Source organism: Castanea sativa, chromosome 2 (assembly GCF_040712315.1).
Source record: "Castanea sativa cultivar Marrone di Chiusa Pesio chromosome 2, ASM4071231v1".
NCBI classification, from domain to species: Eukaryota; Viridiplantae; Streptophyta; class Magnoliopsida; order Fagales; family Fagaceae; genus Castanea; species Castanea sativa.
The window spans coordinates 3,960,505-3,976,408 of NC_134014.1; the positions used below are offsets into that span (position 1 = coordinate 3,960,505).

Here is a 15,904-nt window from a genome sequence, read left to right on the forward strand (position 1 = left end):
AAGAAAGGTGGGAGTCGGTCCTTCTCGGAGCAGGAATAACGCTAATTGTGCTCATAGGTAGCTTTGAAGAAGCATCTCTCTAAGACCCTGACCCTACCTAGCCTCATTGCCATTAGGGTGATATAAAAATTACTTTAACTTACCACCTCAAACCAGCTGTTTCAGGTGATTCCACAAAGTTCTGTAATCCTTCGTAGTATGCCATCGCTCTTGGTGGTATTGGCAATGAAGGCTTTAGTTACGCCTCGTGGGTCCCCTCCCATCTTATTTGGCCACTGAAAATATGGTTTGTTCTTAATTTTTTCTAAGATTTGATACACTGGTTCCCGGAATACCATGTTAATTACCTGAGCAACAGCAGCCCCAAATTGCCTAGAAAAATCCCACTGAGGACATTTGTTATTATACTTGTCTAACCTAAAGCCCTTCATATCCTAAGAGACCACCTTGGCCTTGCCTTTACCCAGTTGTTGGTCCTCCTCAGCCCACTTATACATGTCAATGCGGTCCATGAGTTGACGCACATTTTTGATAGGTTTTCCAATTAAAGACTTCCTCAAATCGTGATCGGCAAGTAGGCTGACCTTGAATGTCCTTATAGCTACGTCGTCAAAATTCTCATCTATTTCATTAAACATTTCCCAGTATCGATTAGAGTACGTCTTTAGGGTTTTCCCCTCTCATATAGTCATAGACAACTGGGAGTCCAAAGGTCAAGGAACTCTACTGCAGGTGACGAAACAAGAACCAAAGGCTCTTGTAAGCTCTTTAAAGGAGGCAATAGATCCTTCCTCTAGACCTTTAAACCATCTCATCACCATGGGACCCAAACTGGATGGGAACACTTTGCACATCAAGGTTTCATTTTTGGAGTAAACAGTCATCCTCTGGTTGAAGTGGCTCACATGCTCCACAAAGTCTATCCTATTATTGTAGATAGTGAACATTGGCTGAGTAAACCGCCGAGGAAGCTTCCTCCTCTCAATCCTTCGAGTAAAAGGTGACTTAGAAATCTAATTCAGGGCCTGCTCATAGTATCGTTGCCGAGGCCACTGTGAGATGGACTTTTCCCTTTCCACCTATAATGGCACTCCTCGTCACACGAAAAAGACTCACTGGAGGGAGTCCTTGACCTAGGTCGGTAATTGCTGTCACTATCAAGACTAGAAGAATGGTCAAAACTAGAGGGAGTCCCCCTACGTCGCTCATGGCATAACCTCCTACGCAACCGGTCAATCTCTAGTTGCATGCTTCTAGTATTTTTCTTCATGGGAGATGTGACTTCCCCTACGAGACTGGCGCCTACTAGTGTGTGTGGTGTGCACACTAATCTCTCAGTCCCTTCTTCACTCAAGATTAACAAAGTGATCCTAACGTTGAGACCCAACGGACTCCTCCCGGTTTGGCCCTATGTCCCCCATAATTGAACGCTAATCTCACCAAAGCTTAAGTATTTCCCATAGACAGCGCCAATTGTAAGGCCTTAATTTGGTTCTTAAATCCAAATGGAAAAGGATCTAGGTACAAAGAGCCTAATGCAATGAATTTGTAGAGAGTGAGCTAGAAAACTAGGATTTAATAAGCCAATTAGTAGTTATAGCGAGTCAAAATGACAAGAAAACATGAATAAACTGGTTTTTCCCAAGGAAAATCGTCCTTGGCACGATCTGAGAAAACTAATTCTTATATATAAATTTCTTTTGAATTTGGTTACAAGTCTAATTCTTGTTACTACAGTGTTTTTTCTCTCAAATCTCTGATCCCCTCTACAAGGGGCTTCTTTCTCTTTTATATACCCCGTCCTTCTTCATCTCCACCGTCCACATATAGGTTAAGTTGTTGGCTTTGATCCTTATCCCATCAGCACCTTCTTGAAATCTTGGGGAGTAGTTGTAAGGCTGTTGGCCACTGTTCAGGTATCACCTCCACATTAATGCGGCCAGAGAGTTAGCTACAGAGCATTCAATGCGATGGTAGCAATTTTCTCTTAGATATTTCTTAGCTTTTATTCGTCCTATGCTTCCCTAATGTTTATCCTTATCAATAGAACCTTTTGAAGCGTTACCCTTGAGGGCGGACCAATCCTTTTGACCTCTGATTTGCTTGGCCAAGGAGAAATTCCTCCTCAAACTACCTTTCCAAACCTTTACAATCATAGTTTGTTCATGAAGTTCTGACTCTCACGTCTTCCCTATCGTTTGTCTGTCCTCGGACCACTAAGCGTCTTCGGACACAGCCTACGGCCCAATATATACCGTTGGGCCATTTATCCCTATAGTACCAACTTCAAACAGTCATATATATATATATATATATATATTTCACTCACTTAAAATCCAATTAGGTCAACTTTGTGTCCATTATTTACAACCCGATGTTTGCTTTCTTAATGAAACAAGATTCACTTAGAAATTATTTATGATGATAAAATGTTCAAAAGATCATTAACTTACCATTTTTTAGCAAACCAAAACCTCATCATGTTTTAATAGCTTTGAACCTAAACTTAACCCTAATATAATTATATTGATACCATCCAAATTTGATTAGATTACAATTCTAAAATCAAACTTTTGACATAAGAATTTATCCAACAAACCTAACAGCTTTTAATCTATATATATTGCTGATTGATAATTTTTTTTTATAATTAAATTCAATAATTTGATATGAAAAATTGTAATTATATATATTGCCCCAAAGCTTCTTATCAATGTCTAGCATCGCAACACGCTTAGAGCTATTTTTTTATTAAAAAAAATGAATTGTATTTGAGATGATAAATTATTATAAGAATGATTTTATTTTATTATACACTAATTATAAAAAAATTATGAAAATTTATTAATCCCTCATTTTTTTTTTCGACTATGAGTTAGATAAAAGTAAATTTATTACTGCAAAATGGAAAGATGATGAAAAATAAAAGTAAATTTGTGAATATCATTATATTTATTATTTGATTAAATAAGATTTAAAATGATGTGATATTATATACCCTTTTACATAGATTAGACTTAAAACGATGTGATATTAAAATGATGTGCAGTATACATATTCGGTTTGAAGTACTCTAATATCCCATTTTCCGTCATGTACTTCTCCAAAAATGATAGCAAATTGATGAAACGAACACGAAGTACTGTGTAACACTCATATTTTAGTTTTTTTTTATAATCACTGTGTAACACTCATAAGTAGAATTGCTTTATAGCCCTTTAATGAAGTGCAACTGCTAACTGATGAGTAGGAAAAACTTCTACATGCATCTGGTGTATGTAATACCTTCTCGATAAGTAGGTAGCATTGCTTAAAAGGTAGCTAGCATTAATTGCTTTATATACCCTTGTATGCTCGTTTTGTAACTTTGTCTTTAGGCGGTTTAGCTTTTTAATGAAAATTTTTTTTTTACCAAAACAATCTGCTAACCGATAATGCAGCTCATTCATTATTTTCACCCAGCCACGTTACGTACCATACCTCATTTTGCTCATTATTTATTGGATGGTGTTTATCATGGAAACTGTGACTTCAATGTGCAGTTTGTGCATGTGAAAGGGTGTATGATAGGAACTGATTTTTACCCTTATTTATTTGCATCCACCCACTCCATCTCAAACTCTTGACTCTTACTGTCTAAATTCAGTACCATCTCTCTCTTTATCTCTCTCTCTCTCTCTCTCTCTCTCTCTCTTCAAGGCTTCAATGGCTTCCACTACCAAAGAAGTAGCCACTGAGCTTCTTCCCCTCATCCGGGTCTACACTGACGGCTCAGTGGAACGCTTGTTTGGTTCACCAATTGTCCCACCATCACCTGATCAAGACCCAGAAACCGGAGTCTCATCCAAAGACATTACCATCTCAGAGAACCCCTCAATCTCAGCCCGCCTCTACCTCCCTAAACTCACTCCCCATAACCAAAACCAAAAGTTCCCCATCTTGGTCTACTTCCATGGCGGCGCCTTCTGCGTCGAATCAGCCTTCTCCCTCCTCTCCCATCGCTACCTCAACAGCATTGTCTCCCAAGCCAATGTTGTAGCCATCTCAGTCGAGTACAGACTTGCACCAGAGCACCCTCTTCCAGCTTGTTACGAAGACTGCTGGGCTGCACTTCAATGGGTTGCCTCTCACTCAGCTGATAACGGTAAAGAACCATGGCTAATCAATCATGGTGACTTCGAAAGAATTTATATAGGGGGTGATAGTTCTGGAGCCAATACAGCACATAACTTAGCACTGCGAGCTGGGACTGAGAGCTTGCCAGGTGGTGTTAAAATTTTTGGTGCTTTTCTTTCTCAACCTTACTTTTGGGGTTCAAAGCCAATTGGATCAGAGTCTAAGGAAGGACATGAGAAGAGCTTGACTTCTTTAATTTGGAGCTTGGTGTATCCCTCGGCAACTGGAGGCATTGACAGTACACTGATCAATCCATTGGGGCCTGGTGCGCCAAGCTTGGCTGGACTTGCTTGTGATAAGTTGCTTGTGTGTGTGGCTGAGAAGGATATGCTGAGGGAAAGAGGTGTTTGGTATTGTGATGAAGTGAAGAAGAGTGGGTGGAAAGGGGAAGTAGAATTGTTTGAAGTGAAGGGAGAAGATCATGCTTTCCATTTCCTCAATGTTGAGGCTGAGAATGCTAAGGCTATGGTCAAACGCTTGGCTTCTTTTCTCAAGTAAATCTGTTCCATCATCAGATTACTAGCTATAATGAATATGTTTGGGACTGTAATAGCCGTAATATTGAAGCATCTATGAATGCTTCATGAGTCTTGATGCTTTGGTTTTCTCCAAGTTTTCCCTTTAGTTGTTTCAGTTTAATTATGCGGTTTGATTGATCTTTGTGTCAAAGATCGTTTGTAGTAAAGTTGGTTTCTCTCAAAGGATCTGAATTCTAATATTACGTTGTCTGTCTATCTGACATACTCAGATCCTCTTTGATCTTTTTCTTACTCTCACGTGAGATAGTGCCACTCAGAAGTTTCTGCCTGCACATGAATGAGATCTAAACCCACATTGGAACCCGAAAAACCTAAAGATCTACAATTCAAAATTTCTCAACCAGATATTGTCTGCCTGATGGGATGGCTGGCTGGCTGGCTCAAGCAATCCTGCTGAAGAAGACTGGTTTAATTTTCCTTAATCATTGTGCGTGTGATTTTTGTAGTGTTGCCCTTTTGTTGTCTTACGTGCAAAATAAATAAGAACAAAAGTCAAAAATTTAAGGTGAGGCGTGGCTTTCTTCATTCATGACTTGTGTGTCATTTTGCTTGTCATTTCTTCAAAGTTTTCCTGTTGTTTGAAAAATATTTAATAATTTATCACTTGTTTGAAACTTAAATTTCACAAACTCAAGTTTGGCATATTACTTAAGTTTTTAAAACTCAAATTTTATATAAAAAAAATGACCACGACACCTGGAAGTGACAGAACCAGGATTTTAGGTTGGGGGCAAGCTTAGAAGAGAGTAAAATTAATCCGAAAAGTATTAATTGATATTAATAATAAAATAAATAAACAATTATATGCAAATGTAATTTTCATACAAAATTAAAATTTGGGTTTGTAAAAAACACTTGGGTTTGAGACTGAAAAATGCTGGTAAAGAAAGAAAAAAAAAATTGTTTTATAAAAACAGAGGTGCTATGAGGGAGTCCAAATCTTCTGTCCCACTTTTTCTGCTCCACTCTATACTCCACTAATAAAAACTTGCCACGTGTTCATCTAATTAATTAAATACTACCATTATTGACTTATTAATGCTACCGTTATTAATTAATAATAGTATTTAATTAATTAGGTGAACACGTGGCAAGTTTTTATTGGTGGAGTATAGAGTGGAGCAGGAAAAGTGGGACAGAAAATTTGAACTCGCTATGAGGAGTTCTAAACCATAAATTATTTCACAACTTTTTTTATCAATTGTGACAAAAAATTGTTTTTTTGGCATATAGCAATTGTGACAAAAATTTGTGAAAACTTTGTGATCATTGACTTTTTTAAGGTGCTATAGTGGCTAGTGAGTGAAAGTTGTTTTTTTATTTTTTCATAATTCTATTCTGAAAAATAATGGTAGAGAAGTAGGTTGTATTAGTGGTTTCATTTTATTATAATATTTTTATAAGGTGGGATCCATTATTTTTTTTTAAAAGAGTTGCAATGGCCCGAATGTGAAATGATTTTTCTATGATGAACTAATACACAGTACAAGTACAATTGGTATGGAAAAAAGCTAATTGTCCTTGTGTATGCAAATAAGCCTTTTACTCCATAAAGTAATAATATTACTTGAGAATTTTTGGGGCGTTAGGGGGCATTTACGCCCCCTCCCCCTTCTCTCAACCCTTCCTAGAACTTAAGTTTCATAAACTCGAGATTCTTGCCAATAAAGTTCCACAGACTTAAAATTTTTTGTTTACATAGTTTTATTAGCATGTGCAAACCAACGTTGACCAACTTTACTCTTTTAAGACTTCCGATTATTGTCCTCCTCGCACCTAACGAATATGCAAATGAAGAAGAAGAAACAAAGAGAATTTCCAAGTGGTTCTTAGGTATTTATTGTATTTTGGTTTAGAAAGTACGCTGATGTAGATAGAAAGCTACATCCCTCTACCCCATGTCCAACACCACTATCAGGTTCATTGGAATAGTGTTCCTTTCCAATACCTTAGATAAAAGAGTTAGAAAGGCATGCAAAGTACATTACTGTAATGTATAAGTGGTAAGAGATTTTTGTTTGTTTATTTTTTTGAAGGTAATAATATGTGGCCATGTGAGTACTATGGGATCTGGGAATTGGGAATGGTGTCTTTCTTACATGGAACTCGAGTTCTTTCTTACATGGAACTCAAGTTCTTAAAACTCGAGTTCCATATCATTGCTAAATATTTCTTAAATAATGGTAAAATACTACATTTTTTTCAAATAGTGGTATTTGGTCATTTTGGCCTAGAGACTAGTGCTTTGAAACTTTGATGACCAAAAACACTAAAAATGAGTAAAATTTTTTTTTCTTTAATATGAATCAAGTAAGTAAACTTTAAAGTAACAACAATGTATTTCAGCTATTAAAAAAAGAACATATAATATGCGCAATGCTCATAGGTTTTTTTAAGGTTCAGTGGCTACCATTTTGGAAGGTGTGAATGGGCAACAATGATAATTAGTGCTTAGCCCTACAATTATTATCTGAAAATGAGGATAGAAATTGGGAGAAAATGATGATAAAAAATGGGGAGGATGAAAAAGTGAGAAGATAGAAAATGGGAAGAAAATGAAGATAGAAAATGTAAAAATCATTACCTGAAAATTGGCTCCAAAATTTTTTTTTTTTAAATTTTTTTCATGTTGTTTTGAAAACAAAAACAAAATCCTCCTACCAAACAAGTCCTAAGATTTTTTTTTTGTGGTATGATATTGTTTTATTAAACACTTTTGTAAGGTCACAATTTTCACTTGGACCCAACAGTGTGAAGGAAACCGGCCCAAAAAGCCCAATACATTATAGAGAATTGGCTTGAAACCTAGGTTTTATGGATATGGGATAACGCAAATGATAAGCTAGATCCGCGATTCACATGCAACAAGAGGTTTACGTAGCAGAAAGTCTCATCGAACGTATGCCGAGAACGATTTATATTGCTTTCCTTTGTTCTAAAGATAGATTACAATTTAGGGTGATGGTTACAGTCTTTTTTTCCTTTCTTTTTTTGGATCCCCCTACTCAAATGTCTTTCTTTTCCTTTTATATCATTCTCATTCTTCCCTCCATCTTCCACGTATGGGTCAAATCCATGACCAAGATACTTGTTCCATCCACCGCCCTCTTGAAGTCTTCAAACAATAGTTGTAAGATTGATCCCCACTGTTCAGATGTCATTTTTCCATTAATGCGGCCAGAGAGGTAGGTGTAAAATCTTAAATGCGGTGGTAGCAGCGTTCTATAAGATATTTCTCATTTGTTCTTCCTCTCTATGCCTTTGGGAAATACCTCTTCATCCACAAGACTTTTTAGTATGTCACTCTTATAACTATGCAGTACCTTTTGACCTTCATTTCACTTAGCCAAGGAGTTACCCCTCCTCGAACTATTTCCCTCAGCTGTTCTCGCCACAGTTTGCCTATGGGCTTTTAAGGTCGATACTGTTACTTCCAATGAACTCTCATCGGACAAATTAATACCCTCGAATTAGGCCCAAGGCCCAAAAACATATTCTAACCCTTCTACCCCCACAACTTTGAATTTTATTATTCGGTCATTGATAAAAATTCATTTGATTTAATGTGACCATGATCAATTTATTTGTAATTTGAAGTACAATTTTTTTATTATTATAACATGTTTTAAAATTTTAAAAAAAAATTCCAGTTAATGGATTTTCTTAAAATATTTATTAATAAACTATTTTAGGAAAGTTATGATACCATATTCATGAAAAATATAAAATAGTTACCAAAGAATAGTTACTTTTTTTTTTCCTTTAAAGAAAATTATAATAGGTTTAAGCGGAACCCCGTGAGATGCAGATAAGATAAGGTAGTTTTCTCCGACATGAGCGGAGCAATAATAGGGATGGACAACAATCCATCCTCCAATCCTACCCTTTCCATTGCCTTAAAGAATGGCCGATAATATAATGTTTTTATACTAAATAATGTTCCTAAAAAATACTAAATAATTCACACTTTTAAAGAGTTTTGATAACAAATTAATAATATATTTATAAAAAAAAATAAAAAGAAGATAATGGATTAATAATGCATAGTGGCATCAAATCTCTCACCCTTTTAAGACTACGTGTCGTGAAACGACTCCAACAGCACGGAAAATAGATGCGCATCCCAGCCACCTAATCACCAAATTCCACAACCAATCACAGCCGTCCATCTGGCCCCCAAAAACCCTGAACCCAAACCCTAAAAATACTCAGTCTCTCATATATTGCTCCCTTCTCCTCCAAAACCCTAGCCTCCACTCTCTCCCACACACACGCACACACAGAGAGAGCACAAAGCCATGGCGGCGCCAGCAGTGGAGTCCGTACAATGCTTCGGCCGCAAGAAAACCGCGGTGGCCGTAACCTACTGCAAGCGCGGCCGAGGTCTGATCAAGATCAACGGCTGCCCGATCGAGCTGGTGGAGCCGGAGATCCTACGGTTCAAAGCCTACGAGCCGATACTCCTCCTCGGACGGCACCGTTTCGCCAGCGTCGACATGAGGATCCGCGTCAAAGGCGGAGGCCACACCTCTCAGATCTACGCGATTCGCCAGAGCATCGCGAAGGCACTCGTCGCTTTCTACCAGAAGTACGTGGACGAGCAGAGCAAGAAGGAGATCAAGGACATTCTGGTTGGATATGATCGGACTTTGCTCGTCGCCGATCCGAGACGCTGTGAGCCTAAGAAGTTCGGTGGTCGTGGCGCTAGGGCTAGGTTCCAGAAATCCTACCGTTAGAGACAGAGACACAGAGAGAGAGAGAGAAAGAGAGAGGGAGAGAGAATTCTCGAGCTTCAAATCGGTTATTTTATATGTCGTTTTAGAACTGCTTGTGTCGTTTTGTTTCTTGTTTTGTCGTTTTAGGGAGATTAATCTGGATTTAAAATTTTGATGTGGATTTCATATTTGGCAAAATTTTGATTTATGATGAATTAGTTGTTTTTTTTATTTATTTTTTTAATGTTTGTTTGTTTCGAATTTTGATATGCTTAAAACCATGTTAACTTGTTTACTTAGTGAAATCATTAGCTGTGTTTATTGAAAATGTGAATGGAGGAGTTTTGTGTTAATTTTGTGCTGTCTGTGAATTGTTAGTGCATAATGTAGTGCCGGGGTAAAGCGGGAATGGCGGTAGAATTAACTGAATGGCAATAATGGTTTGATAATTTAGTTTGTTGACCTCAGGTGTTTGGTATTGGATTGAAAGAAAAGTCACCGATTAGGGGCTTAGGAGCTGGTGAGGGAGGGGTTCTAGTCGTAGGGCTTGGTTTTTCGGTTTTTAGTAATTTGCTTACTTTATGTTTAGTCCAATTATCAATACACTAGTTTGATACTCTAAACAAGGAGGGGTTGCTTTTGGGTAGATAGTTTTGAAAATGAGTACTACAAATGTGCAATTTTGATGCTACAAAATAAGAATTATGGCACTGGATTAGAGTAGATGATGTATTCAATAGTCATTGAACTAAGATTCTTTTTTAAGGACTAGATATCCTCATTTCTTCTTGGATGATGCTAGCAAATAATCATCTTTTTAAGGTTTATAAGTTGAGATTAGATACTTTGGGTAAGGCTTGGGTGTTTTCCTTTTTATAGAATTGAACTTGGTGAAAATGAAGAAGTATTTTTTCTGTAACGTTTGAGACTTTGAGGTGATGGAGAACTATTTAGTTGTAATAATGTTGTATGGGATCTGGCAAACTCTTGTGGTTGAGAGTTGAGACTTGAAAGTACAATTTTTTACTCCTTAACCAGTCATTTTAGTTTCATAAATTATTTGCTTTTCACAAATGATTTGGCAGCCTAGGCTGGGTGTATCCACACTTTACTATCTACTTGGGGAAATTAGTTTGTTTAGTATAATGATTAAATTTTTTTAGATTTATTGCTCATCATAGTATTTTAGTTATCTAACTGTGAAATATCAAATTCTTGGCTAGGCATCTTTATGAGAAATGATATTGATTTGTGAGAAGGACATGTTTTGAAGTTATCTGCTGCATATTTGTGCATGTTTTGCCAGTGAGCTCTAGCACAAATGGTAACGCCTTATCCCAAAAGAAAGCCATGGATGGTGAATGGTGAGATCATGGGTAACTAGGTTTTACATGTGATATGATTGTGACCATAGTTACCTTTCAAATCATGTATGGTTGCTATGTTTTCCATCTAAATTTATGTGAGGCATGGGTATTGGGTAGCCATACCTAGTAAGCTTATTGTTGTACCATGTTTAGTAGTTGCTTGTTCATGCCATAGGGTCATAATAATGCGTCCGGTGATCCCTGCATTGGATGATCAAATCATCTCTAAAGTAAAAATAGGAATTATGGAGAGGTTGACTCTTGTTGAATTTAAGGTGCATGTAATTGGAATCTCTGCTCCCCTTGCTAGTACTAGGTGGAGGGTGAGGTCGTGAGTTTAAGATTAATCGGATGTGTAAGCAACTTTCCAATAAAAAAGAAAGGAAGAGGTGTATGTCACGTGCAGGATGATCTCTATGCCTCAAAATCAGTGTTTTTAAACTATTTGTAGTGTCAATGCTTCAAAATATGAAGTTTTCATGTGTTTGATTACTGAAATCTTTGTTCAATTTCTGTCTAGGCAGAAGCTTATATGTATGGTAGTTACATCAGCATGAATTCTCAACAATGTCATTACGTTAAATTAGTTGTACTTTCTGTTTAGCTGATGGATGATCAACTTTGTATAGACTATTCTTCTGGGTGTAAATAGTCCTCTTGTTCAAGAAGCACCACGCAATTATAGGGTGGAAGGGGTTGGCAAGGAGTTTTAAACCTGGGACCTTATGATTTTTATGAGGACTTGGAAATTACTAGACCAAACCCCTTGGGATTTGGCAATTTTCATGTTATTACTTATTGTCATACGGTGAAAATAAACTTTGTAAGTTCTAACCAGAAACCACCAATTCAATGCAGAGTCAAAACCTATGTTATTGCATGATTGTTGCTCGTTGCACATCTGTCTTCCACCTGACTTTATCTCGCTAGAAGGGAGAGATTCGAAGCCCATATGCTTTATTGAGTAGGACCTAAGAGCATCCACAGTGGGCTTGCAATATGCTAAATGCAAGCCCTATTTGGCATTTAAGCCCAAAATACACCCAACAACTAGACTTGTAAAATTTACATAGGCCAAATTTTTTTGGCATAGTGCTACAGTACCATCTCACCTTTGAGATGGTACTGTAGCACTATGCCAAAACATAATACTATATTTTAATTTATTCTAGCCTCTCTCTCTCTCTCTCTCTCTCTCTCTAGTACCAGGTTATGCTCTCTCTATCCCCTCTCTCTCTCGCCATTGTTAAGCTTCTCTCTTTATCTTCGAATCATCAAGTCTCGCTCTTTCTCTCTGAATCACAAAGCCGCTGTCACCCTCTTTCTCTTGGTCCGAGCTCTCTCTCATCTCACATCTCTCTTTCTCGTTCAACGCTTGCACCGAAGCTGGGTTGGGTTCGTGGTTTGATCTGGGCATGGTGGTGGGTTGGGATCGGTTGATGGTGGGGTTAGATCGGCGTGGATCAGCAAGGTTTGGGTCGTGCTTGGTTGGCGAGGTTTGGGTTCTGCGTTTTGGTAGGCATGGGTCACAGCGTGGGTTTTTTTTTTTTTTTTTAATATGGGTTTTTGTTCCGATGGGATTTTGGTGGCAATGGTGGCGTGGTGGGCATGGTGGAGGCGCGGTGGTGGTGATTGGGCAGTGGAGGCCAAGCGGGTTTGCTCATGGGTTTCTGGCGTGGTTGTGGGTTTGAAGGATTCTCTGGGCGAGATCGGTGTGATCAAGGATCTGGTAATTATTGTAGCGGCAAGATTAGTGTGGTTGTGGGTTTGCAAATCGGATTTGGTTGTGGGTGGTGATGGGTTTACTAATCGGTTTTGACCGTGAGTTTGGAGCTGAGTTTCAGTGGTGGATCATGGTGGCATCAATGTGGTGGGCCGTAGGTTGTGGCGGCACGGTGGGTCTGGGGCTGAGTTTGGCGGGTTTGCTTGGTGGGTCAGGTGGATTGGCGTGTGTTGTTGATGGTGGAACAGTGGGTTTTTGATAAACTGTGTTGATGGCGGATCAATGAGGTTTTTTTAGGTTCTGTGTTGGTTTTTTTTTTTTTATAAACTGTGTTGGGGTTTTGGGTCTTCACGGTGGTGATGGAGGTGATGAGAAAGAGAGAGAGAGAGAGAGAGAGAGGGGGGGGGGGGAAGATAGACAAAAATTAGAGAAAAACATAAATATATTTTATTGTGTAAATATATTATTTTAATAAGTAGAATAGGAAAATAAAAGTTGGAATATTAGAAGTATTGTAAAATAATATGGTATAATGATAAAGTGACTTTTTAAAATGGTAAAATAGAATAAAATTGAAATTTTCAGCTGTGGATGCCCTAAATGCCTATTGTAAAAATGTCCCCCTTGGGCCAAGAATTTCACCAACAATCTAATAGCACTAATGTTGTACTATCGCTAAACACATGTCTATGTTCCTTCTGCTGTTTGCTGCTTCTCTGGTCTCCTACGTTTCGGTGGTATATTGTTGACTTATGGCCAATTTGGAAAAAATGAGAGTAGAGTAGAGTTGGTTGGAAATTAGGTTAATAGTTACCACCTATTGGTTAGTGCAAGTTTCAAGTTTGAATTCCCTCAAAAAGAACTTGGAGTCTAAGAAAAGTCAATTCAGCAAATACTACCTGTGTCCAACAAAAAAGAACGAGTTAAATCTTGTCCATGGATGGGCTTTTTTCAATCAACTTATTCACTATGTATACTTTTTTTTTTTGGTTCTTTTTTTAAAAGTATGATTGTATTTTTGTTAACAAAAAGCTAATTATTTGGAGTTTATTAATTTATTAGCATTTTTTTTTAAGTTCCATGTTATTATTTGTAAACCAAACACAGTAAAAATATATTCCACAAACTTTTCTCTCTACGTACAAGGTACAACACACATAAACGGCCAGTTATTTGCCACGCCTCTTTTCCTTATTTCTCTCAAGTGCAGCCAAACACAGAGCACAAAATACTAAAAGCAAGTCTGCAATGTGGTTGCATATAATGGATCCATTATCTGGGACCGCACAATGATAAGGCTATTTCTTTTACATTACGACTTACCTCTACCTATGTGGTCCTAAAAGAATTTATTCCATAACAAGAATTCTCCTATAAAAAACTTCCACACTAATGTGGCAATAATGTGATTTGATACTATACTACCATTTTAACAATATAACAAATGTAGGTTTGAATTGTTTTTTTGGGTAATTAGTGACATTAATTTGTAAGATTAATGTAATAAATTTATAGTATTCTAGCATCATGCATTTTGTCAAAATATCTCGTTTTCATAGGCTTTCGACAAATGGCATAACCATTCTTCAACATGAGACCATTTATGGAAGAATATGAAGTCCCAATCTTCGAACCTGAAACCATATGTATTTCAAATTGCTTCTATAATTGTTCGATTTTCACTAGGTATAACATGCAGAGATTCAATAAACCTGCTATTTGGGAGTAAATCTCGCTTTCACAGCTTTTTTATTATTTTTTTTAGTATAAGAATTTGCTTGGCATATATTTTATGTAGATAGTTGGATATAGATGTGGAGGGTCCATCATCTGAGCAGGCTACCAAACCTCTGAACATACCATACCAAAGTTTTGGTGCACTGTTAAAAGATGATTGTGACCCTGCTGTGTGATAATGACCAGTTGTGGTGGTTGGTAGTCTCATTTTACAGGTAATAGTAAAACCATAAAAGGCATAACTCTCACAGAAATTAAGCTTGGTTCTGGCATTTGTAACTCTGTTATTTTGTCTTTTTTTTTTTTTTTTTTTTTGGCCAAGCAAGCAAGCACAAGAGAGACTGAGTTGCACTGAAGAGAGTGATTGATAAATCCAATAACCATGATGGTTTTTTTTTTCTTTTTTTTGGTGGTGAAAAAAGATTCATTAAATCAAATTACGAATGAAAGACTCTAGGATAACAAACATCCATGCATCAACCTTAAGTAGAGTTACAAGTTACAACACAGCTTCTATATTTTGGGATAGGTATAGTCAATCCAAAATGCCTCCAAAATTAATGGACAAAGAAACCTGCAATCATTAATAAGAGTACTACACGGGTTAATGTTAGAGCAACCACATCAGTTCATCTATAATCTTCTAAAATAGAAAAAAGTACCAATTTTACACATTCTAACCCAAAAAATATTCACATCAGTTTTTGTAAAAATGTGCAAATATACACAATGGACGTGTAAATGAGCAGTAACCATGCACATATGCACGGTTATTTTTTACAGTGTAAATGACTTTTTTATTCTTTTTCGTCTCTCCTCTCTCTACCTCTAACTCACCTCACTCTCACCGATCAACTCTCTCTCATTTCATCACTCTCTCAGATCAACTCTCTCGCCAACTCATGCTGCCGACCCAAGCCCCATCGTCGATCTATTGGTTACTGGGTTTTTTTTTTCTAGTTTTTTCCCCCATCGCCGATTTGTTGGTTGTTGGGTTTTTTTCTGGTTTATTCCCATCGCCGATGGCCGATCTGTTGGTTGCTGGTTATTTTTCTATTGTGGTGGACTATTTCTGTTGGGTTGTTCTTTGGGTTTGTGGGTTCTAATTGGTTGTTGGTGTCAATCTTGTTGCACAGTTTGTTCTGATTGGTTGCTGGTGTCGATCTTGTGTGGGTTCCAATTGTTTCGATGGTGACTATGTGGTTGTTTGGGTTGTGTTGGGTCTGTGAGAGATGACCGTGTGTGGATTGTGTTGGGTTTGTGAGAGTGATGACACTGTTAAAGAAATTGAATATTTTATTTGAATAAATGTGTATAATAGACAAACTGATGTAGATGTTTTGTAAAAATAGATGTGTAAAATAGAAAAAAGTAGGTTTTAAATGTGCAAAATGGAAAAAAAATTTCCACATACTGATGTGGATGCTCTTAGATTTAATATTTGATTTCAAGCTAATAAGAGCAATTACCAATTGTGCATTCACTTCAAGAACTACATTTCAGATTTAGGATGTGCACTAGTCAAGTTGGGTTAAGTTTGAGGTATTTTTGGGTTGAGTACTCTCCGATTCAACCCAAGTCATAGTGGCTCTCAAAACCAATTTAACAAATATAGGGATCGAGTTATAGGACATCAAGCTAAATAAA

At 37.3% G+C, this 15,904-nt stretch overlaps 2 protein-coding genes across 2 annotated transcripts; both read left to right on the forward strand.

The window, feature by feature from the left end:
* Positions 1–3,626: 3,626 nt before the first annotated feature.
* Positions 3,627–4,894, forward strand: LOC142623856 (2-hydroxyisoflavanone dehydratase-like). Its single transcript, XM_075797329.1, has one exon. The coding sequence runs from the start codon at positions 3,706–3,708 to the stop codon at positions 4,672–4,674; it is 969 nt and encodes a 322-aa protein (XP_075653444.1). The 5' UTR covers positions 3,627–3,705; the 3' UTR covers positions 4,675–4,894.
* Positions 4,895–8,938: 4,044 nt separating this feature from the next.
* On the forward strand, positions 8,939–9,664 carry LOC142624601 (small ribosomal subunit protein uS9). Its single transcript, XM_075798248.1, has one exon. It carries the CDS (start codon positions 9,014–9,016, stop codon positions 9,449–9,451), a length of 438 nt encoding a protein of 145 aa, XP_075654363.1. The 5' UTR covers positions 8,939–9,013; the 3' UTR covers positions 9,452–9,664.
* The last annotated feature ends 6,240 nt before the right edge of the window (positions 9,665–15,904 follow it).

Bases quoted from the DNA above. Each gene is read 5' to 3' on its own strand.
- LOC142623856 (XM_075797329.1), top strand. From the start codon at position 3,706: ATGGCTTCCACTACCAAAGAAGTAGCCACTGAGCTTCTTCCCCTCATC.
- LOC142624601 (XM_075798248.1), top strand. From the start codon at position 9,014: ATGGCGGCGCCAGCAGTGGAGTCCGTACAATGCTTCGGCCGCAAGAAA.